At 40.3% G+C, this 23,830-nt stretch overlaps 1 protein-coding gene across 1 annotated transcript; it reads left to right on the top strand.

Moving 5' to 3' along the window:
* Window positions 1–23,830, top strand: LOC149816192 (uncharacterized). The gene is made up of 4 exons (XM_089986705.1): window positions 1–174; window positions 3,331–5,239; window positions 21,603–22,693; window positions 22,772–23,830. The coding sequence occupies exons 1-4, from the start codon at window positions 164–166 to the stop codon at window positions 23,751–23,753; spliced, it is 3,993 nt and encodes a 1,330-aa protein (XP_089842831.1). The 5' UTR covers window positions 1–163; the 3' UTR covers window positions 23,754–23,830.

Raw genomic sequence — 23,830 nt, 5'->3', positions numbered from 1 at the left:
AGGGTTTTCCTCTGTGAGAAAGTCAGGACCTCTCTTTCTCTCTCTCTCTCTCTCTCTGAAGGAATAAATAAGAAAGAGGGTGGTGGGGGGATGCTGCTGCTGCTGCTTCTGCTTCTGTAGGGAAGGAAAGCGTGGGGGGAGGGAAAGAGCTCAAGAGCTCGAGATGCCTTCTTGGTAGTTCTTTTTTTTTCTTTTTTGGTTTTTCTCCGTTTCTTCGTCACAGTAATAGCGATAACAGGAACAATAATGAAATTGTAAAAGTTACCATCATACCACTATATGCTTTTTCCCTATTACAAAGCCACTCTCCTTGACTGCTTTCTTTTAATCTTTGAGCCTATGGTCTTACATGTTTTTCTTGGTATTGATTGTTTATTCGTGGGTGTCTTTCATATCGGTTTTCTTGTTTGGGTAGTGGTGACTCTTGAGTTGGTTTTCGTTCAAAAACTTGGTTTTTGTTTTCTTATGGAACTTTGGTTTTTTCTTTTAGGGGAACTGTTTCTGATGTTTGTTTGGGCGTGTTGGTGATTACTGGATAGTGGATTCTTGTTCCATCTTGGTGTTGTTGTTTTTTCTTTTCTTTTTGAAGCAAGATTGTAGTTCTCTTGGTGTTGTTTTTCTTGTAAATTCGAGTTTGAGGTTGAAGGATTGGATTAGATTGGGAGTTGTTGAAGAGGGTATTTCATGGTGTCTGTACGAGAAGCTTAAACTGTAGTTGGACCATCATGATGGAACAACCCCAAACGAGCTATTGAAGGGTATCTTTTATTGGAAAGGGGTGTAATATCTATTTATGGGGATGTCTTACAGTTTCTTAAAATAGCAGCCTTCTTGTTTCTTATGTCTGTTTTTAATCTGAATGAGGCAGGCGTGTGTATGTGATTGTTATTGCTTGGGTTGGATGCCGGAATGTGTTTTCACATGTTCATGAGAGCAGGGTTGTGAATTCATGTCATCGTTTTTAGTAAGTGGCACCTGGTACGTAGCTTATGGTGGTTAAGACTTATTCAACTGGGGTGTTCTGTATCCATAAAAATTAATTGGCCAGGAGCGCCTCATTGGTATGTCCTTGCCTAAGCGAGTATTTCACTTTTCGCGACTGGGGAATGTATGACCTTGTGAAAATGGAAGCCCTTGGATGTCAATGCTGAGTCTCTGTTGGAAAAGAGTGGTCTATTACGAAATATTTGGTAGTTTTTATAAGAATATGTATGATACTTGTTGTTTGGCTGATTGATTTGGGCTCCAATGTATCTTTATTCTTAGCCATGAAACGGGAAAAATAGGTAAGAATGTGATAGATGGAACAGAAGAGTTGCATTATCTTTACCAATGACACCTGGTGCAATCCCCTGTCTTGGGAATTGGAAGAAAGGAAAAAACAAGAAGAAAGGAAATTGGGAAAATAAAAGAGAACCAGTGAAGGTGCGAGGATTACGGGTAACGGGATTATGTCTATCAAGCTGCATAGAAGTGATGAACTGCATTGGTATGTGTCTTTCTTGGCAGGAAACTTGTCTTTGGCAAGTTGTATGAACACATGATTTCCAAGTTTGATCTTGTACGTCTTTTTTCCGGTATAGAGATCTAGAATGCACCTAATTTTTTGAGTTTCAAATGGGCAATTTGGGTGGCTCTTGAAGTTGTGATCAGACAGAACATGCTTTTTACCAAGGAAAATAAATCGCTATCAGTGGGAAGCCATTGTTTCCCTTTGAATTAAATGTGTATCCTCTCTGGTATTAAGATTCTTCTGTTCATGCAATTCAAGGCCCTTCTATCTCTGCAGTCTATGGGGACCTGCTACTTAAATCTATTTACGTTATTTAGCACATGCTACATATTGTAAGCGAGTGCTTCAGGATAACTCATTCCTATATTTTGTTTGGTGCGACTTAGTCTGATTTCGGCATTACAATGTCGATTATAATACATTGGTCAGTCCGTTTCTTGTGCAACTTAGTCAGGTTTAGACTTCACACAGTATTTTGCTATTAACATTAGTACTGATTAAATTGCAGATGTCAACCCATTGCTTGTGTGCTCCCTTTCATTCAAATTCCTTCATTTTTAATCTCTTGAGTTATTTGTTGAAAATCTCTCAATTTGTGTTGACTATTTGGAGCAGAAAGCTATATGCAAGTTGACAAATGATTTCCTGTCCTGTTATTTGCAAGAAGAATTCTACACTTTGACATGAGGATGAGTTGCAGCTATAAAACAATGGGACTTATTTCGTGTACATTTGTGACTGAGGAGAGAAGTGAGTTTGGATATCTTGTTCCTATTGAACTAAAATGGAGGCAAGAATAATCTTTAGGATTTTTCAGAAATGTGTAGAAAGGGATTCAAGATATAGGTCCTGAAGACTTCAAAAATACAGTAAGTGATGGGCACTGGTGCTTGTGTGAAGTTCTGAGGAGTGGACAGTTTATGTCATTGTGATTTGAGTTTCAAGTCATCTGAATTGTGCTTGTTTTCAGAAAGGAGCTCTCCAAGATAATCGATTCACAACCATATTCTAGTCCCCAAGATGACCAATTCACAACCATATTCTAGCAACTCAGTAACTTCACCAGGAATGGGTGTTTAGTACTTTGTTTATTATAAATTTATAATCATATTCATCTTATTACCCGCAGAATCCTGGCCTTCAAGGGTAGGGTTTAGACATTGGATTTACCTTCTTGACTTTATGAATGGCCTTCATAAACCCACATCTTGTTCTCCCGGTTCATTCATTGGTGAATATTTAGGTCATAAATGTGAATACATGTATCATATATTTTCTGTTCCTATGTCCATTGTTGTATTCTCAATAGTATCTCCAAATATGCCTGTCAGACCTCTATGTTCATATTGTGTTTCAATATCATCCAGCACAGGAGGTTGTAGCTTGAAATTCTCTTCTTTTAGTAAATTGCTTTTTTTGGTGGGTTCATTTGCATAAACATAAGTTCAATTTTCATAAGCTCTATTTGTGCATTTTGCAAGATTCTGCTGTCTTAGTTCTGCATGTGCTATCATAATCTGTTTAATGTTTTCTTCATATAGTTTTTTTTCAGTCTATAAACATCAGATATATTATATGTCATGGCTCTCGTTCGATTTTTGAAAGCACTAGAAGCTTGCAAGCATTGTTGACGCCAAAAAGAAAATTACTAGCCAAAAAGAAAATTACTAGCCAGGATTGAGAGTCATGTTTATCATCCCTTATATTTGTGATTTATTGGTAGTGTTTTCTCTCTTTTCCCTTTTTCCTGCACGAATTTATATTTTTGTTTCAAAGGCATGTTGCAGTCATCTGATATCATATTTTTATGCTTTCAGGGCATGCCACTTTTGGCTATGCAGATATGGTTATCTGCTTCTTGCTCTCTTATTATCTGACCTTTTTGGTGTGGTTTTGAGTGCACCTTGCACAGTGAAGAACCATGCATCTCCAAGTGCCAATAAAGTAGAGAATGACCTTGAATTTAATGGGTCTGACTATGATGGAGGAAATGATGTGGGTCTTAGAAATCTAGTTTTAGGTGATATTAGTTCAAACCATGTCCAGCGTAATTTGCAAGAAGCTTGTAATTCCAATAATTTCTGTAGGAACTTGGAGCATTTTTGCTTTCAGTCTACTTTGCCTACTTTTTCTGTTATGAGAGAACACGATGGAGTTGCTTTTTCTTCAGAAGTATCTCAGCGTCAGGATTGTAATTCATTGGTATCCGGAAGATTACATGTACCTGGGGAGAATAACTTGAGCACGAATTTTGACAACTTTGCTTTTAAGTTATCAAATGGGCAGATAATTTCTTGTTCTGTGAGTTCAATGCTTTACCCACTGGAGACTGAAGATGTTGATTCATATGGTGTCAGCATTTCAGACACATCATCTTATGAAGGTAATTGTCGGCATAAATTTGGTAGAACAAATGTTACTTTGGGTGATAATGGTCTTGACAGGGTTGAACTTATTTCTCTTACCAGTGTTCCCTCACTGAAAGTTAATCCACTGGTTTTGAATTGGGGCCTTAACCATCTGCTCTCCCCTTCTATTTCTTTCTTAACTATCACCAATACACATAATGAGAGCATACTACATGTCCATAGACCATTCAGTACTGACCCACAGTTCTATGCATATGGCTTTGAAGAAAGGTCGCTGAGTCCTGGGGAGACTATCTCAATCACTTTTGTCTTTTTGCCTAGGTTATTAGGTTTTTCTTCGGCTAACTTGATCTTGCAAACTAGTGCTGGAGGCTTTATAATCCATGCTAAAGGTGAAGCTATGGAGTCCCCTTATCGAATCCGTCCTATGGTGTATCGGAATCTACTTTCTGAGAGTTCTCCCAAGAAGTTGTCATTGTACAATCCATTTGACGATAACCTTCATGTTGGGGAGATAACTGCATGGTTTTCAGTCGCCATGGGGAATACCACACATTTTGCACATGCTGCTTGCCAAAGTGTCGAAGATGATGATGCATTTAGTTCCTCTTTGAATGATAATGATTGGATAACAGTCAAATCTTTTCCATTGGGATTACCTTTTCTGCAGATAAAGCCATCCAGGCTTTGGGAAATAGGCCCTGGAAAAAGCGAAAACATTGTTGAACTGGACCTTTTATTGCCAGCAGAGGGGGACATTTTTGGGGCTATCTGTGTAAGTCTCTGGAATTCCTCACGTGATCAAGTTCAGAAAATTGTTGTTCCTTTTGAAGCAGAGATGTTCAGTAGGGTGTTTTATAGTGATTGTAAAGGTTCATTATCTTTGTTACTGGAGTCCCTTATGACACGTGATGGTAAGGAATCAAGTATGTTTTCTCTTACATTGAAAAATGATGCTTCATATTCATTAAAGGTTAATGAAATTAGGGAAGTTACTGAAGGCATGAAGCATTTTCAGATCAAATATGTGCAAGGCTTGATACTTTTCCCTCAGACTCTTACACGAATTGCAAATGCCATTTATAGTCCTCATACTTCACCTTCAGAAAGTATTGCAGATGAAGTCCCAAACATCAGATCCAATTGTAAGCTGCTTATAGTGACAAATGATTCTATTAGTCCGCAGATTGAGATCCCTTGCCAAGTTATATTCAACACATTTTCTAAGCATCAGCTTGAGTCAACTACCAGTGCCTATGATGATTCTAATGTTCTAATCAAAAGTGAGGATTCAACTTTTGCCAGTTCAAGAACTCAATCTTTTAGCAGCTTGATTCAGCTACAATCATTGATGAAGGTACTCTTGTCTGTTTTCCCTTCAGAATTAAATAGCTTATGGTAATGCCAGTTACTCTGTGATACTGATCCTCTTCTTTTTGGTCTTTTTTCTTGTGTTTCTTATTTTAGTTGATGGAAAGAATTTAATTAGTTGACTTGATCATAACATTGGGTGACATGGAACAATTGATCTCCTTTTGTTATATTTGTTGGGTAAGGGCTTGATGATTATTCTGTGTTGATATTCACATAATAGTAATCAAAGTATGAAGATTGCTGTTTGTATATCTTTTATTTTGCAATACAGATTTGGTTCTCATATAGGCAAAAAAATTACTTCTTTGTGTTTCCATATTTTGACATCATTTTTCAAATGTCATGCTATCTCCAATCGGTTTTGTATAAAGAGGATCATATGCTGCAACATATTGAGTTAATAGTCAAATATTTTATTATTTTGGAGCTCATGTTCCTTCTCCTTTCCTCCTGCTTCTTTATGTGATTCTGTTACTGGCCATCACCGTTGATTGCATCAATAAAAGCTCTCTTATCGCCTTTCCACAAGGAAGATTAAAAACGACACCTACTTCTATCTTTTTACCTGCTTATGTACATGCTGTATTGTATTTATTATACTTGCTTGGTTCACTGGAAAACCAGGCTTGAATATAAGTTCCAGTACACTTGAAATGCCAACACAATTTGTTCACCGAATGCAGCAATAATTCAAAGTTATCATGCTACTAAAGGATTCCTTAAAGAAATAAAGATTCCCAACTTTTGGAAAACACTTCAAAAGACTTATGGCACATTTGCAATGCCCTATGACTCTTGGATTTTCTCAAGATCCTATAATTGTATATCACAATCATACATTTTCTCAAGTTTAGTGAAACATGAAAAAGTGCAAGTTGTGATTATGATTCTCACTTGAGAATGCTCATCCTTTGAATCCTGTGATTCTCGATTACAAGATTGACCTTGTGACCAACAACCACAGCTCAAATTTGATTTCAAAGTAAAACTTAAAGTTAAAATCTGATGCAGCGCGGGAACGGGGTTTAACCACGTGTGGGTGCCGACACGAAAGAGCCTCTCGCAACCCACGAACAGTCGTGCAGGAAATCAATGTTGCGTAAAAGGAACTGGCTGTGTGCTGGGGATCTGAACCTTCGATCCACCTTGATGATTTATTGAAAGAAATAACTACACTTGAATAATAATTGAATACTGAGGACAAATTTTAGGAAACAGAAAAGTAACGACTGGAATCAAAATAAAATAAATGCAGATATCCAAAAGGTTGCTGTAGGCTGAATATGACAGGAAGAAAAACGCAGAGGCAAAAATTATTCCCGACCCCCCTGTGTAACCCTAAGGCTATATAGGCTGCGCACCAGGTCTGGAACTTGGGTCAGAAACCCGAGATCGAGACTCGATGCTCTCAACTCCTGTTGGGGCTGTTGATGTGCGCTGCACTGCTTCCATTCTTCGCTCGCCGAGAGTATGTACGCAGGGGTGTATCCCTGCATCGTGGCACCGTGTGCAAGGTCGGATCCAGTACCTTGGTCTGATCGTCGATCCCATCGTGCGGGTCCGGTCCCATGCCTGGGTCATGCTGTATGGATCTGGGACGGTCCTGCTCTACATCATTCTTCCTTGGTTGGGAAGAAGTCGGCTCTGACGACTTGTCGTCACAGTAAGCATATAGATCAGACACATTGAAGATAGGCGAAATGAGCCAATCTTCGGGCAGTTCAAGGAGGTAGGCATTTGGACCCAATCGTTGGAGGATCTTGAAAGGGTCATATTTCTTAGGACTCAACTTACCATAAGTACCCACTGGGAAACGCTCAGGACGACCTACTAACTGACCTACTTAAAATTGGACATCACGACGACCTTGGTCCACGAAAGTTTTGTAAGCTTCGTAACTTTCAACAAGTTTGGCTCGGACTTGTCTGTGAATATCACGCATGTATTCAACAACATCAAATGCGTCTGGGGCTGGGGCTGGGTCTGGGAGACTAGACACAGGTTCTAGATCTACCACATGGGTTGGTGAATGCCCATAAACTACTTGAAAAAGAGACTTGCCTGTGGACCGGTTGATGGAACTGTTGTAGGCTTGCACGGACATAGTCATTAAAAGACTATTTTTCCTGCTAAGTGCGTCAGTTACCTTATTCAAAGTACCTGATTTGATGGTGAATCGTAAAAGTGTACTCGCAAGAAACTGGCCCACTTGGCGTGCCTCACACTCAACTTCTTCTTACTGTTTAGATACTTTAATGCCTTATGATCCATGTACAAGACGAACTCCTTATAATTGAGATAGTGCCTCCAATAACGAAGGGCTTGTACTACGGCATAAAACTAGACATCATAAGTAGAATATTGGCATCTCGATTGAGTTAGCTTTTCACTAAAGAATGCAATAGGCCTGCGGCTCTAACTCAGGACAACACCAATTCCCACTTTAGAGGCGTCACACTCAACCTCAAAAACCGTGCTAAAATCAGGGAGGGCTAGGACGGGGGCACTAGTCATTTTTTCTTTGATGAGCGTGAAGGCTTTGCCCGCGGTTGAAGTCCAATGGAAACTAGTACCCTTTAGGCATTCCGTGATAGGGGCCATGAGAGTGCTAAAGTTTCTTATGAAACGACGGTATAAAGTGGATAGCCCGTGGAAACTACAGATCTCTCCTATAGTCCTTGGGATAGGCCATTCTACAATCGCACGAACTTGGGCGGGATTCGCCTTAACTCCATCAGACGACACAATAAAACCCAAAAATACCACACTTGACGTCATAAACTCATACTTTTTGGCATTGACATACAACTTCTCCTTAAAATCTCTAGGACTTGACGCAAATGACTTAAATGATCAGACAACGAAGAACTATAAACCAAAATATCATCAAAATATAGAACGGCGAACTTCCCTATACAAGGACGCAACACTTGGGTCATCATGTTCATGAAAGTACTCGGGGCATTTGATAACCCATATGGCATGACTAACCACTCATACAATCCATCACGTGTCTTGAATGCCGTTTTTCACTCATCCCCCTCTCGGATACGGATTTGGTGGTACCCACTTTTTAAATCGATTTTGGAGAAAATAGAGGCACCGACCAACATATCAAACATGTCATTCAATCGGGGAATGGGAAAACTGTATTTGACAGTGATGCGATTGATTGCTCTATTGTCGACACACATGCCCACGGACCCATCTTTCTTAGGAGTGAGCAGGGCGGGCACTGCCCAAGGACTCACACTCATGAATAAAACCCTTTTGTAGTAACTCTTGAACCTGTCTCAACAGCTCGGTATGCTCGGATGGATTCATGCGATACACAGGGAGGTTAGGTAGACTCGACCTTGGGACAAAATTAATGGCATGCTGCACCACCCTCATCGAAGGAAGACCATCAGGAAGGTCGTCTGGCATAATGTCGCGAAACTCCTCAACAAGAGGCGCGATTTCCGCGGGAACGGGCAAACGACGTAATCATAGACGGCTTAGCCAACAGGGCATAACAATAATCGTCCTCCCTATAATGGCTCAAGAAAGTCCGGTATGATAGGCCCGCGAGCCAGGGAACTCGCTCAGGCTTATCCACAGTGGGAAAACTGGTCTCCTTGATAGGGAGAATGATTATTTTATGACCCTTAAAAATAAATGAGTACGTACGGTCATCGTGAATGGTCTTGCGATCAAATTGCTAAGGACGTCCCAAAAGAATATGACACGCACTCATAGGGGCTACATCACACCACACCTCATCGTGGTAATGCTCTCTCATGGAGAACCGAACTAGACAACGCTGGGTAATGGGAACCTCGTTTCCTCTTTTGAACCACACCATCTTGTATGGTTGGGACAATTTCTCCGTTTTTAGATTCAGGGTGGACACAACACTCTCGGAAACCATGTTCTCACAAGCCCCAGTGTCAATGATAACATCACACACATGACCCTCATAGTTGCACCGGGTCCTAAAAATGTTGTTCCGCAACCATCTTGCAGGGATCGACTCTCGGGGTGCAGTCAAAACATGACGGATGGACAATAAATTTTCGATGTTACCGTCAAACTCTACGACTTCCCTCGCATTCTCTCCCTCGACCGATGACTCACCCTCACTATCTGATGCTGACTCAACAATACCCTCGATGAAATGGGCGTTCTTGTTCACGGTGGGGCACTTGGATGCTACGTATCCTAACTCCTGACACCTAAAACAATGGATGGTAGACGCACCAGGCTTGGCCTTGGATCTGGTATGGTATGCTGGGCCGGACTGGTCAGGCTTGCTAGGGTCTACTCTTGGGGTAGACTTTGAGTCTTCCTTCCTAGGGAAGCTCACTCCCCTGGCTGGGAAACTCGACTTGGGTCGACTGGACTGGTCACTCCGGGAGACTCTGTACTCTTGCCTCCTTTTCAATTTTTTCTCCAAATTCATTGCATAACTGCTGGCCTGATCCAATGACTCGACTGTAACACAACTGAAATCATAAAAAATAGCAGGACGAAGACCAGAAATATACCTCGTGACCTGTTGGCAGGCGGTCTCCTCGATTTGCACTCGCAGGGATAGACGATGGAACTCAGCAGTGTATTCCGCCACGGTACAGGTGCCTTGACGCAGGGTCAGGTACTTCTTGTAGGCTCTCTTGGCGTGATCCGATGGCACAAACTTGGAATGCATCAATCTCTGCATCCCTTCCCATGTCTGCACACGCTCCTGCCCCTGCCGTTCCCTCGACCTTTGTAGCACTCACCATGTCTGCGTTAGGCCCCTCAATCGAGTGGACGCTAGAGAGACACGACGGTGCTCAACTACAGAGTGGTAGTCAAAGAAAAACTGCACGGCATAGGCCCAGTCAAAGAACTGCTCTGCGTCGAATCGTCTTGCGAACTCTGGAAGGTCCATCTTCACCCCATAGGTGGAGGGGTGCTCTGATGCTCTTTGCTGACGAGGTTCTACCATTACTGTAGGGTACTCGTTCCAGAAGGCTTCATCATCCATCATGGCATCATCATCTTCGTCACGATACTGCTCGACTGGAGGCTGATGTTGACGGATTCCATTGACACGTGGTCGGTGCTCAGGTCGCGCTGGCCCATGCAGGATCTGTGTAGCCACTGCTTGAAGCTGTCTCGGCCTGGCCCGCTTTTGGGTGGGAGCCATCTATGGCCGACGTTGAGGCACCAGTATAGTAGGGGGTCCTACTAAAAGTAGAAGGGCTGCTCGGTTCACGGGTTCTGGGTTAGTTGGAATGGGGTAATATGGGTTATGGGTAGGGGTAGTGTGTCGGGTATGGGGCAGGGTTCTGGATCGGGGACGGGTTGGGGTTTGGTACGTGTATTGGGTCTCGTTTGTGTAGTACTGGGATGACTCACCCGATTGGATCTAGATCGGGTCAAGACTTAAGCTATTCGTCGGATCCAGAATGGGATAGGTAGGATCATGGATCGAGTTGTGGTGAGAAAAGGCCTGATTAGAACTCGATCATTGATTCATAACAGGATGGGTCTGGGTTTGATCCGGCTCAAATTCAAACTGGAGCTTCGTCCGGGTCTGATGTAAGTTTGGGTTGGTATTGGATCATGCATTATGGTCAAAATTATTAGGTTGGGTCAGATTCAGGATAACCCGCGAACCAGACCCAACTGGGTAGGTCGGATAATGGGGCTCGAGGCTCGGACCCATTCCCTGGGACCCAAAGGAAAGTCCTCGAAACCCGAGTCTGGGCCCTGTCACCATATGATCCGGGCCAGACCCTGTCGGGTTCGGTCCAATCTACAAGGGACCACACCCCTCTGCTCGCTGGTGGGCTGCGACCGAGCCACCACGCACGAGCTCTGGGAGGAATGCTAGGTTAGCCCCGGCCCGGGCTGACGCAGTCGTGCCTGCAGCCTGGCCCGAAGTCACGCTCGGGCCATGCAGGCCATGGCTGGCCTGCAGTCCCTTGGCCGTGGCTCGAGGCCAGGCCTGCGCACCCAGGCCGGTGTTGGGAGGTCCTTCAATGACCCCCTGGTTCGGCTGGAGGGCTCCGACTGCGTGATTCGCAGCCGTTACCGAGTTCGTGTGTATAAAAGGTACCAAGGGCTGAGCGGTGGCACGGCCAGATGGAGGGTAAATCAGCTGGACTGGTTCGGCTGCGATAGCATCTACGTGACTGGTTGCACCGTCACCCAATCCCGCTCCCGTTTTCAGCATTGACATCGCGCATGGCTCCACCGGCGACTTAAGAACGACGATCCGTCCTTCGATCCCATCCAAACGCTTTGACATGCCGGCTACGTCCTTGCTTACGCTTAGCAGATTTTCCTGGATCTTCGTCATCATATCAATCATCCGCATCATGGGGTCTTCGTTGATGATGCCCGATCACTCACACTCCTTTCTGCTCGCAGGATCGTCTCTTGCCTCTTGCGCCATACCGTCGACCAAGGAGGAAGGGGCTATACTCTGATACCACTTTGATGCAGCGCGGGAATGGGGTTTAACCACGTGTGGGTGCCGACGCGAAAGAGCCTCTCGCAACCCACTAACAGTCGTGCAGGAAATCAATGTTGCGTAAAAGGAACTGGCTATGCGCCGGGGATCTGAACCTTCGATCCACCTTGATGATTTATTGAAAGAAATAACAACTACACTTGAATAATAATTGAATACTGAGGACAAATTCTAGGAAACTGAAAAGTAACGACTGAAATCAAAATAAAATAAATGTAGATATCCAAAAGGCTGCTGTAGGCTGAACGTGACAGGAAGAAAAGCGCAGAGGCAAAAATTATTCCCGAACCCCCCAGTGTAACCCTAAGGCTCGGCTTATATAGGCTGCGCACCGGGTCTGGATCTCGGGTCCGGAACCCGGGACCGAGACTGAGACCCGATGCTCTCAACTCTTGCTGGGGCTGTTGACGTGCGCTGCACTGCTTCCATTCTTCGCTCGCCGAGAGTATGTACGCAGGGGTGTATCCCTACATCGTGGCACCGTGTTCGAGGTCGGATCCGGTACCTTGGTCTAATCGTAGATCCCATCGTGCGGGTCCGGTCCCATGCCTGGGTCATGCTGTATGGATCTGGGATGGTCCTGCTCTGCATCAAAATCTATGATGAATATTTAGTTAGAAATTGAATTCAAGATCGATGTTGATTCGAACAACATTAAATTTCAATTCAATCTCGATGTTAATTGAAATTTTATATTCAAATTCAAAATTTTGATTCAAATTCAAAATTTTGATTCAAATACTATCCCAAATCCAGGATTCAGATTAAATTTTGAACTCGAACTTAAATATTGAAATTCAAGTATGATGTTAACTAAAACTTAAAATTTTAAATCAAATTAGAATTTCAAACTTAAGTTCAAAGCTGAAATTGAATTAGAAATTTTGATTCAAAACTAAATTAAAAACTCAATCTAAAGTTGAATTAAACATGAAAACTCAAATTTGATTTCAAATTAAAATTCAAAATAAAAATCACTGATGAATTTTTTATTAGAGTTTGAATTCAAAATTGGATTTCTCTTTTGAATTTCAGTTGAAATTCTGAAATTCAAATTCAAACTTCATCCAGTTGATGTAAATTGAAAATTCATCTAATTTCAATTCAGTCTCGATGTTAATTCAAATTTCATATTTAAATTCAAAATTCTAATTCAAATGTTATCCCAAATTCAGGATTCAAATTCAATTTTGATCTCAAACTTAAAAAATAATGAAATTCAGGTTTGATGTAGACTAAAACTTAATTTTTCAAATCAAATTAGAATTTCAAATTCAAGTTCAATGCTGAAATTAAATTAGAAATTCTGATTGGAAACAAAATTAAAAACTCAAACCTGAAGTTGAATTATACATGCAAATTCAAATGTGATTTTAAAGTCAAATTTAAAGTGAGAATCAATGTTGAATTCTGAATTGGAATTTGAATTGAAAGTTGGTTTTCGTTATTGAATTCCAGTTGAAATTCAAATTCAAACTTCATCCAATTTAAATTCAATATCGGTGTTAATTCAAATTTTATATTTAAATTATTATTTTTATTCAAATACTATTCAAAATACAAGATTCGAGTTGAATTGTGAACTCAAACTTAAATATTGAAATTCAGATTTGAAGTTAACTAAAACCTAAATTTTAAAATCAATTAAGAATTTCAATTTCAAATTCAAAGCTGAAATTGATTTAGACTTTCTCAGCTGTGGTTGCTCATCCGCATGTGACCAAAGCAAACATGCCCTTAACATGAAATTTGTATCATAACATTGCAAAAATATACTGGAATCATCACATTGTTGTCTGAACAGTCAATTTTGAATGTTCCCATTTTTTATTAAAAAGTTTGAGGTTTCCAACAAGTGGTGCTTAGTTTTAAAGATGCAAATTCACTGGCTTTGCTCATTGCCAGGCTGGTATACACAGATCTTTGAAAACCCCAACCATTACCACAGGTGGTCACCTTGATGAACAAAATCTTTTGTTTCATGTTTTGCTTGCCTCTTATCATTGTCTTCTACTTTTCCACCATAATTTAGTCGACGAGGATATTGATCAGGTGTATTGTGTGTTGATTCTTTAGATGTTGATTTTATTGCAAAAGAACTTCAATTTACTTGCTGCAATAACTTCCACTGGGAACTCCTATATGCATGCCAAAGGCAAGACTCGTGGCACCTTGCAAGTGGTTATTTCATTTAAAATTGTAGAAAAGGAAAATTGGGAAGTAGACACATATGGCATTCTTAAAAGTCAACTTGTGGAGAGTGCCTCTTGGTGAAATAAGGTCTGGCATGGCAGGCTTTTCAACCTTGTTTTGATGAATTCCTCTCTGGTTTTACCATTGCTGTCCATGCTTTTCTATTTGCTTTAAGCAAATAGTGGATTTTTCAGTGGCTGATGTAACTGGGTTTCCATCTATTTCAACAGCATCCATGTCAGTGCATATTTGTGTGCATCATTCCATGAGTTCATACTTTTGTTTCTATTCTGACATTTAGTTGGTAGAGTGGGAAGAATAGAGAAGCAGTATGGGAATCAGAACTGGGACAATTATTTCAATTTTTTTGGGAGGAATTGTTAGGAAGTGATGGGTGAAATTGTGTGAACATAGGAATCAGGATTCCTGAGAGAATTAGGTTTCTTTAGGAAATCAAGATACCTGAATATAGGAATTGGAATTCCCAGTCATGAGAATTGGAATCCCCATTCAAGGAGTTGGAATTCCGATGTCATGGTAATTGGAATTCCTGAACACAGGAATCGAGATTCCCATGTCATGGGAATCAAAATTTCTGAATACAGAGCCAGGATTCCTATGACATGAGAATCACGATCCCGACTGCTTCTGCTGAAGCACGATTCCTGCTGGTTCTTAGCACTGCTGGTGATTGTATTCTGATATAATATTTGAATGAACAACATTTCCAAACCTTATTTGCAAAGTTGTCAAGTTATATGTTTTCTGTTCATTATCTTTGTGTATCAACTCATGAAACATTTTGGCGTCCTTCATGTGAATGTGCACATTATTGCTTCTAAAAAGCATCTGCTTTTAGGACAATTATCTAAAGTAGAATCTTTACCATCTATCCAACCCATTAGAGCCATCTAAAATGGGTGCTTCAAAATGTGCTGGTGCTGGGTGCTTCCGTGTTCTGATGTTGTGGTCACTTACCACCGGTTGCTGGCATGTCGTCGTCAACTGCCAATACCCTCTCCATTTTTTCTTCATCTTTTCTTGCTCTCCAGTGGCTGGCTTGTCCTGGTTTTCGGGGAGTGTGAGGGAACTTAATTTTGGCCAATGTTGTAATTAGCGTATCGGAACCCGTATCACACGAGCTTGAGATATGGGTGTATCGTACCATATCATATCATGTCGTACGATACAGAAAAAAACATTTAAATTATGCAAACAAATTCAGAAAAATAAATAAATAAATAAATAAATAAATAATTCTAAAATTTTAAAAAAGCAAAACTTAGAACATAAGAACAAATAAATAAACAGGAATGAGTACACATGTGCAAGAATTAAAAATGAGTAATTATATAAAAATAAACATAGTAGACTATTGACACGTCATTCACATGAAATATAGTTTAATAATTCATTAGATAAAGTCAATAGCATTGATGATCTCATGAGAGGGATATGTGATACTTGATATAACATAGAAGCATAGTTCGCTACATAACTACAAAAGTCAAAATGCTCAAAAGTGCACTACATAAACTTCTTAAGTTAATAACATTAAAATTCACTGCAACTACATAGTTGACTACATAACTAAAAAAGTGAAAAGACTCAAAAATTCACTTTAACTGCATAATCATTACAACAAGTCTCATCAATCATCTTCATTGTCAAACATTCCTCGTTCATAACCAGAAATGACATCTTGTTGTGGGGCAACTGGTGCTTGTGCTTCCTTTTGCTCTTCATCTGAAACAGAATTTGCATTGCGTTGTGCCAGTGCATGAAGGCCCTGCACACGTGCTAATTCTTGTAATCTTGCTTCTTGCCTTCTATATATATCACCAAGATTGACAGATATTATTAGCACGTGTAGCATTTGGAGCTTGCACACATGGTTGCACTGAAGCACCAGCTTGAACAATGTGTTGTTTCATGCGATCCACACCTCTATTAATCAATGCACGACAAAATCTAGATCTCAATACATTATGCCGCCTGAAATAATGGGCAATATCACAAAATTTCTACATATGGTCATTATGTCCAGCCATTTCCAAATCTAATTATCACAAATGCAAATGATTCAAACTTAAAAAAAAAATCACTGCATACATACCAAAGAAAAGATTTACAATTTTACGCAACACAATGATAGGATCTAAGTCACAGGGATTCGGCCAACCGGGTGCCGCACCTGCGTCGACGTGACGTGGGTGCACGTGTGGGTGCGGCACCCGGTGCCGTCAACCGGACCCTGGGTGCGGTCAACGCACCCAGGGTCATTTGTGTCCAATTTTTAGACAAAAAAAAATGCCCGATGAAAAGGGCTGAGGGGAGGAGGATGTGTGTGTTTACAACTCCACCTGCAAGATAAAAACCAGCAAAATAAGAAACAACGACGAAGATTACCATTTACCTGGTGACGATCGTCGGCTACACATTGCAGTTGGTTGAGCAGGTAGCGTCAATGCTTGCGCTTCCGACTCCTCGAACCCCCAAGAATCGCCTCTCTTCGTTACCCTAGATGCGATGGGGCGAGCACAGCACGCTGAACGTGAAACCCTAAAACGGGATCGATGAAGGCGTTGGAATCCTGTGGAGATAAAGACAACGATCTCTTCCTCTCCTTCCACCGCCTCTCTTTCTCTCTCTCTCTAATGCCAGGAATTCAGCGGGAAATTCCCTTTTATAGGGCTGAGTTCGGGTTGGAGTTGTAAGGGTCCGTGGGCCTGAGCAAAACAAGGTTTCAGCTACGGATGCAAATGGATCGAACACAGGTCATGGTTGGCCTGAGTCCGATTAAGTTTTTCAAAAAACAAGCATGAATTAGAGTTTGGGTCTGAGCTTACTCCGACTTAGAGAGCTAATCCATGCCCAAATTTTAAATGCTGATACTGGTTCCGGTAAAAAAGTTGGTAACATGAGTTTTACATTAAACAATGCAAATGGATCATATTAGATCCATATCCGAACACATATCTGCCCAGAATCACCTATCTGAATCCAGAAAAAAAGTCTGATCATACAAGTCTAAATCCAATCTTATTAAACATTTAGATCTTGCTTTATAATCCAGATGGGGGAGCCCGATATGGGAGGGGAGAAGGAATTTAATGAGGGTTTAATTAATATCACCTACTCTCACAAGTGTTTGCGAACCCTGGGAGATCAGAATGGTGTTGAGAGTGAAAAAGGGGGTGGAGATGGCCATTTTCAGCTACATTGTCGCAAAGATGTATTTAACAACTCCAACTTCATCTTTCATTTTCCCCTCTCATCTGCTCTCCAACACGGCTCCCAAACAGAGATGTATCAGATGCACACTGAAGGTTTAACCAAGTCCAATCCATTTGTGACCTTCAGTACTTAGCTGCCATCGCCACTCGCTCGCTAAATAGTCCTATCTTTTTTTTTGTGATAGGCAAAATAGTCCCTATCTTTTATGGGAAAGAGAATGAAACAAACACACTCTAGATATATTATTCAAGCCATCGCTGCTAACTTGCTGAATATAGGGATGCAATTTCTACATTACTAACTCAATATTTGCAACAACACATTTACACGGTTACTGGTCTCTTTTATAGGAGAGGGCATGAAACATATAGCAAATCAAGGCATGAAACATATGGCCGCTTATACATGAATGATATTACGATATTGGTGTTGAGGTTGCCAACTTCATCCACACCATTGCTCCCAAATAACTAAGTTTTGTGGAAACCGCAGTGCACTTCTCCAAACAACGGGGAAATCACAATGAGCCTCACATTCAAGGCTCTCTAATGGAATATTTATTTAACAGGACATAAGATCTCTTTAACAACCATGCATATCACTTAATATTGACCATCTTAATAAGATCCATTACTTCATCGTCATATACATTGTAGGATATACTTTTGTTACGTAATTTAGTTCTTTTATGCTTTACTTATTTGATTGATATTTAGGTTGATTTAATTGTGGTGTTAGTTTTTATGATGTAGAATAGAATCGTAGATTGTTAATTTGATTTATTGCATGCATGAGCATGATATTATGACAATGTTAACGGTTAAAACTTCAAAATTATATATATATATATATATATATATATATATATATATATATATATATATATATATATATATATATATATATATATATATATATATATATATATATATATAATTTTTTACATTTTTGCCCTGCCGCACCCCCGCACCCAAGGTTTTTTAAAGTGCCGCATCCCGGCACCGGCACCGGCACCCGCACCCGCACCCATGTGACATAGGATAGGATCAATAATGGTCATACAATGTTATAAAATATATATATATATATATATATATATATATATATATATATATATATATATATATATATATATAAAAGTAATGATAGAGTGCTCCTGGAGCACCTACTCCCACCTAATTGAAGCTTTAGATTTTCAAAATTCATGAACTTTTTTTGTGGATCAGACCCTATAGATATGATCTATAACATTATTTAGTAGAAAACAAGTTTTGGGTCATGTGATTATAACACACATGTAGGTTTTTTAAGACCTTTAAAAATCAATGACTCACAATGTATCAAAATTTCATGACTTAAAAAATCCTGTTTTTATGTCCAAAAAACATCATCCAAAGCATGATTCTTACCAAATATACTATGTTGAGTACACAACCTACAACTATGATTTCTAGTATGTGGGAGTAGGTGCTCTCGGAGCACCGTAGCATTACTTGCTCTCTCTCTCTATGTATATATATATATATATATATATATATATATATAGAGAGAGAGAGAGAGAGAGAGAGAGAGAGAGGATCATCTATCCATTAAATGGTCCACTGCTTGTTCTACCCTTCAAAATCTGTATGTTACATATGTTTCGTGGCAAAACTGACCGTATGGATGTGATCTGGATGGTTGAAAACATATGAATAGACTCTTGGATCAAAGTTTTTTGATGCATATGTAAGATTTTATAATATAGAAAATTTTGAGTTTCAAAACCGTTGATTTTTTGACCCTTGTAAAATGCTACTTACACATCAAAAAAGTTTGATCCAAGAATCTATTCATGTCTTTTCAACCATGGAGATCACATCCATATGATCAGATTTGGGTGGATCATCTCCCTTATATATATATATCACCTCAATGATTTTCTTCGTTTGCTGCAGGGTAAGTGCTCACTAGCTTAGGATGTTGATGGTTCATCTTTGTATTCTGAATCAAGAACAACTTCTGGCAATTTTTGTCCAATGAATGCTGCATGTACTCATGTTTTTGTTTATCGTATTCTATAAAACTCGTAAGAAGCTTGACACTAATATTAAAGGTAATACAATGAGTACATAACCGTACAATGGAGTTGCGATGCACTACGATGTGACATTTAAACCTATACAATCAACTATGCATTACAAAATCACAAAAGTTACACTTTACTATCATTTTCGAAGGTGTCCTTAAATCCATCGGTTTGCAATATTTCCATGCTGGATCATTTGTGCTTCAACCTCCACTGTCCATTGACCTTTAGGTTACGATTTTGATATTTCAGAATACAAAAATAGGTGATTTAAGATGAAAAAGGGAAAAAAATTAAGATGAATAACACACTTAGGACTATAAAAAGGGCTAAATGTAAAAATGAAGAAATCAATTAAAAAATCAAAAGAAATGAACGTACCCTTGGTTTGATGCTTTAAGCCCTCTTCCAACTTCAATCTCATACAAATCAAATTCCTAGGGCTCGATTCTGAGGGTTAGAATAGAAGTCAAGAAAATGTGTGTATAGAATGAAAATGGGTGGATTTAGGACTAAGATTAATAACACATTTAGGACTATAAAAAGGGCTAAATGTAAAAATGAAGAAATCAATTAAAACATCAAAAGAAATGAACTTACCCTTGGTTTAATGCCTTAAGCCCTCTTCCAACTTGAATCTCGCACAAATCAAATTCCTATGGCTTGATTTTGAGGGTTAGAAGTCAAAAAAATGTGTATAGAATAAAAATGGGCGGATTTAGGGTAAATCACACCAGCATGACTTGGTTCTCTTCCAACTTGAATCTCACACAAATCAAATTCCTAGGTCTCGATTTTGAGGGTTAGAAGTCAAAAAAATGCGTGTATAGAATAAAAATGGGTGGATTTAGGGTAAATCACACTACTATGACTTGGTTTTGAGGGTTAGAAGCCAAAAATTGAGTGTGTTGGATGAAAATGAGGGGTTGAGTGAAAGAGGAGCTTGAGGGTTCGGTTTTGAAGGTTAGAAGCAAAAAAAATGTTGGGTAGGACGAAAAGGGGTGAGATTTGAGGCAAATCACACTTCTAGAGCTTGAATCTAACAATAGCCCCAATTTTTAGGGTGGATTTGATCTCTCAATAGGGTGAGTAGGCTTGAAAAAGAGGTTTGTGGAGGAAAAAAATGCAAAAACAAAGTCAAAATGACCCTTGGGGGCTAAAAAATTGCCCCCATAAGTGGCCGGTTGCCACTTTTTTGGCACCAGAAAACTAAAAATAAAGGGTCCGACTTGCACGATACGGGGTGTATCATACGATATGGTACAATACACATATTTCATATCTGTACGATAATCATATCAAATACGGTATGGGGCTCATATCATATTTGTCTCCTTACCGACACTATGATATATTATAGTAACACTGATTTTGACTGACTGATCACTCTAATCAATGCCTTAGGAGGGCACATGTTAATCATTCTAATTTAATGTGCTTTCCATCACTAAAATGAAATGTCACTCCATGGTATCTCATATTGACAAAACTCTTGGATTGGTAACTTATTTGTGTCATTTCATGGTATCTCATATTGACTGGACTCTTGGAATGGCCAATTCTTACAAAGTTCAATCAGGCCATGTCTAGATTAATAGAAGATGAAACACATTGAATGGACTGACTTTTTGTGCATGAAAATTAGAGAAGAATGATATAAAGTTTGTGAATAGTCAACATAATGTTTCTGGTGTTTTTACAAAAGCTGTCGTGTTATAACATGCATCTGGTTATATCAATAAATTGTAAACATATTGGCTGTCATTCCTAGTTTGTTTTGATTGCAACCATCCTATAAGTTTATTCATGAAAAAACCTGCAAGTACAAGATTTTTCTTGATGTTGATACTGCCCTTGTGTGAAATACAGCTGTCAAGGCTTGTGGCTTTATTGACATAAGTCTTTGATAGTAGAAAAACTATGGTAGTATCTACCTGCCTGTCAATCCCCTTCTCGCTTCTTTTTCCCTCATCTAAGTTACTATTATCATATTAGAATGGTGTACTTGTACGCACGCATCTGTGTGCATGGAAAGAATTAAGATGCCCAATTAGGGTGGCAGCATCTAATTTTTTAATTTTTTTATGATGAGGAACCCTTGCCGAAGCGAGGGAAAGCCCCGAGTGGGGCCCCACGATCACTCTGCCTTACGTGGCCCAGCTCTGAAAGCTACGGACACACCCATGTTCTAACGGGGTTTGATCTGGGGTCTTTAACTCAACACCTTCACAACCACCCTGCTGGCCATGCTGAGGTCTTCTAAAATCTGTTGAGCTCCTAGATGAGTTTTGGCCTCCAGGTTCTGCAACTAACTCTTCACTCGTCCCTTGTGTGTACTTACTTTAGGGCTCAGATATTGCAAAGGCAGATGAATGGATTCTAAACAACTGGAAGTCACAGAGAACTACAATAGGCATGTCTGTCCTTGGTGACCTTGAAATATTGTTTCCAATTGTCCAAGTTGGGGAACATTGTTCAAAATGGATCACTGTGAAAAATCCAAGTCAAAAACCTGTTGTTATGCAGCTTGTGTTGAACTCAGGTGTAACAATCGATCAATGTGTAGGTATTGGTGACCTGTCACAGCATGTGACAAGTAATTCAGCTAAATATGAACGTTCAACAAAAAGAGATGGGTTTTTCATGTATGAGAGTGGGTTAACTGAAGTGTTTGTTTACCCTAATGAAAGTGCTTTGCTTGGGCCTATTTCATTTCGTCCATCAAACCGTTGTGTCTGGAGAAGCTCTGCACTGATAAGAAACAACCTTACTGGGGTAGAATGGTTACCTTTACATGGTGCTGGAGGGTTAGCCTCTTTGATACTGCTTGAAGGGTCAAAACCGGTGCAGAGCCTGGAGTTTGATTTTGGCTTCTCTCTTTCTCTTAATGCATCACCTCCTGAAAGATTATTTGATGTGAAATCCACTAGTGCCACCTGTACAAGGCCACTTTTGAAAGTACTTTATGCAAAGAATGCAGGAGAGGTGCCACTAGAAGTGAAGCGGATAGATATTTCAGGAACTGGCTGTGGGTCAGATGGGTTTACAATAGATACATGCAGCAGTTTTCTTCTGCAGCCTGGTGAGTCAATGAGGCTTCTTATTTCATACCAGACAGACTTTTCTGCATCAGTGGTTCATAGAGATCTTGAGCTGGAACTTTCTACAGGGATCCTTGTGATCCCCATGACAGCAACCTTTCCTGCTTACATACTTAGTCTGTGCAGAAAGTCATTTTTCTGGATGCTGCTGCGGAAGGTATCTCTTATAGTCTTGGTTGCAGCTTCTGCAACTTTCTTGATCTTCTGCCGCATCCTTCCACAAGGAACTGCCTCTGAAGGTGAGGAATACTTGTTCAAGGATGAAAAGAAGGCCATCGCCTCAGTTGCAAGAATTGGCAAACTGGCTCATTCACATCAGAGTCGGAGGAGTTTCAGGTTCTCTCTCTCTCTCTCTCTCTCTCTCTCTCTCGCTCGCTCGCTGGTTGACTGATGTTCCAGTTCTCTGGTTCTCAGGTTGGCTGCCACACATCCTGCTCCAGATATGGGATTTGATGTGCATGATGACACACACAAAAGTCAAAAATCAGAAACTATCTCTTCACATCTGAGATGGATACAGGATTGTGTGCACTCTCTTGTGTTGCCATCCTATAATGAGAACCACAAGATAACTCAGTCGTCTTCATGCCATTCAGCAAGCAGGTCGAAGTACATAGCGGAGAGCTCAGGTTTAGCTGAATCACCCAAGATTAGCAACCTCACAGTCAGGACAGAGAGAGAAAGAGGAAGGCGGAGGAAAAAAAGAGGTGGTGTGTTGTCAGGAAAACCTGATGTTTCAAGTAGCCAGAGTGGCAACTCCGCCCCTTCTTCACCAGTGTCTCCGCTTACACCTTTCACGTCATCTTGTCTGGGTAGCCCGCTTGTTAAAGGGGCACAGGCTCTAACACCTGATATGGGTGCAGTTCAGGTGCCTGAGTATACTTCCACTGAAACATCAAACACGGATTGTGCTGACATAGCATCAAAGGCAGTTAAGTTCTATGGCAACAATATGTTATCTAAACAATTTGCTGTCAGTCCTGCTGCTGAGGAACCTTTCTTGAATATGTCCAGGCAAATGAGTGGCCATCCTGTTTTGTTGCCAACTGCAACTTTTCCAAGCAGTGTGAAGGATGACATGAGAACAGCTTGCAACTCTTCCATCTTAGCATCATCACCATCTTCTCCATGTTTGTCACTGTCTTCTGCCATTGCTCCATATGCACGCGCTCCTGGATCAAGGCTTAGGAAAGAAAGAACAAGTAAACAAGTGAATGAAAGTGATGGATTGTTAGGGGATGAAGGCCTTACTTATGATATATGGGGTAATCATTTTCCCGAGTATCAGCTCATGGACAGCCCAGTTGCATTTTCTTCTAAGATAATTGATATGTCACCTGATTCACAGAGCTTGTTTGCCAAACAGCCTCAGAGCCACTTGCAGAATACATACTAGTAACCCTTTGTGCTTAAGTCGGCCCTTTTCTGTTGTAATTTCTCTCTTTAAATTAATCAATTAATTTCTTGTCAAAA

This window comes from Nuphar pumila, chromosome 14, assembly GCF_984573655.1.
Source record: "Nuphar pumila chromosome 14, dmNupPumi1.hap1.1, whole genome shotgun sequence".
In the NCBI taxonomy this organism is placed as follows: Eukaryota; Viridiplantae; Streptophyta; class Magnoliopsida; order Nymphaeales; family Nymphaeaceae; genus Nuphar; species Nuphar pumila.
The sequence above is the reverse complement of the archived record's forward strand: the minus strand, read 5'-3'. Positions and strand labels throughout refer to the sequence as shown.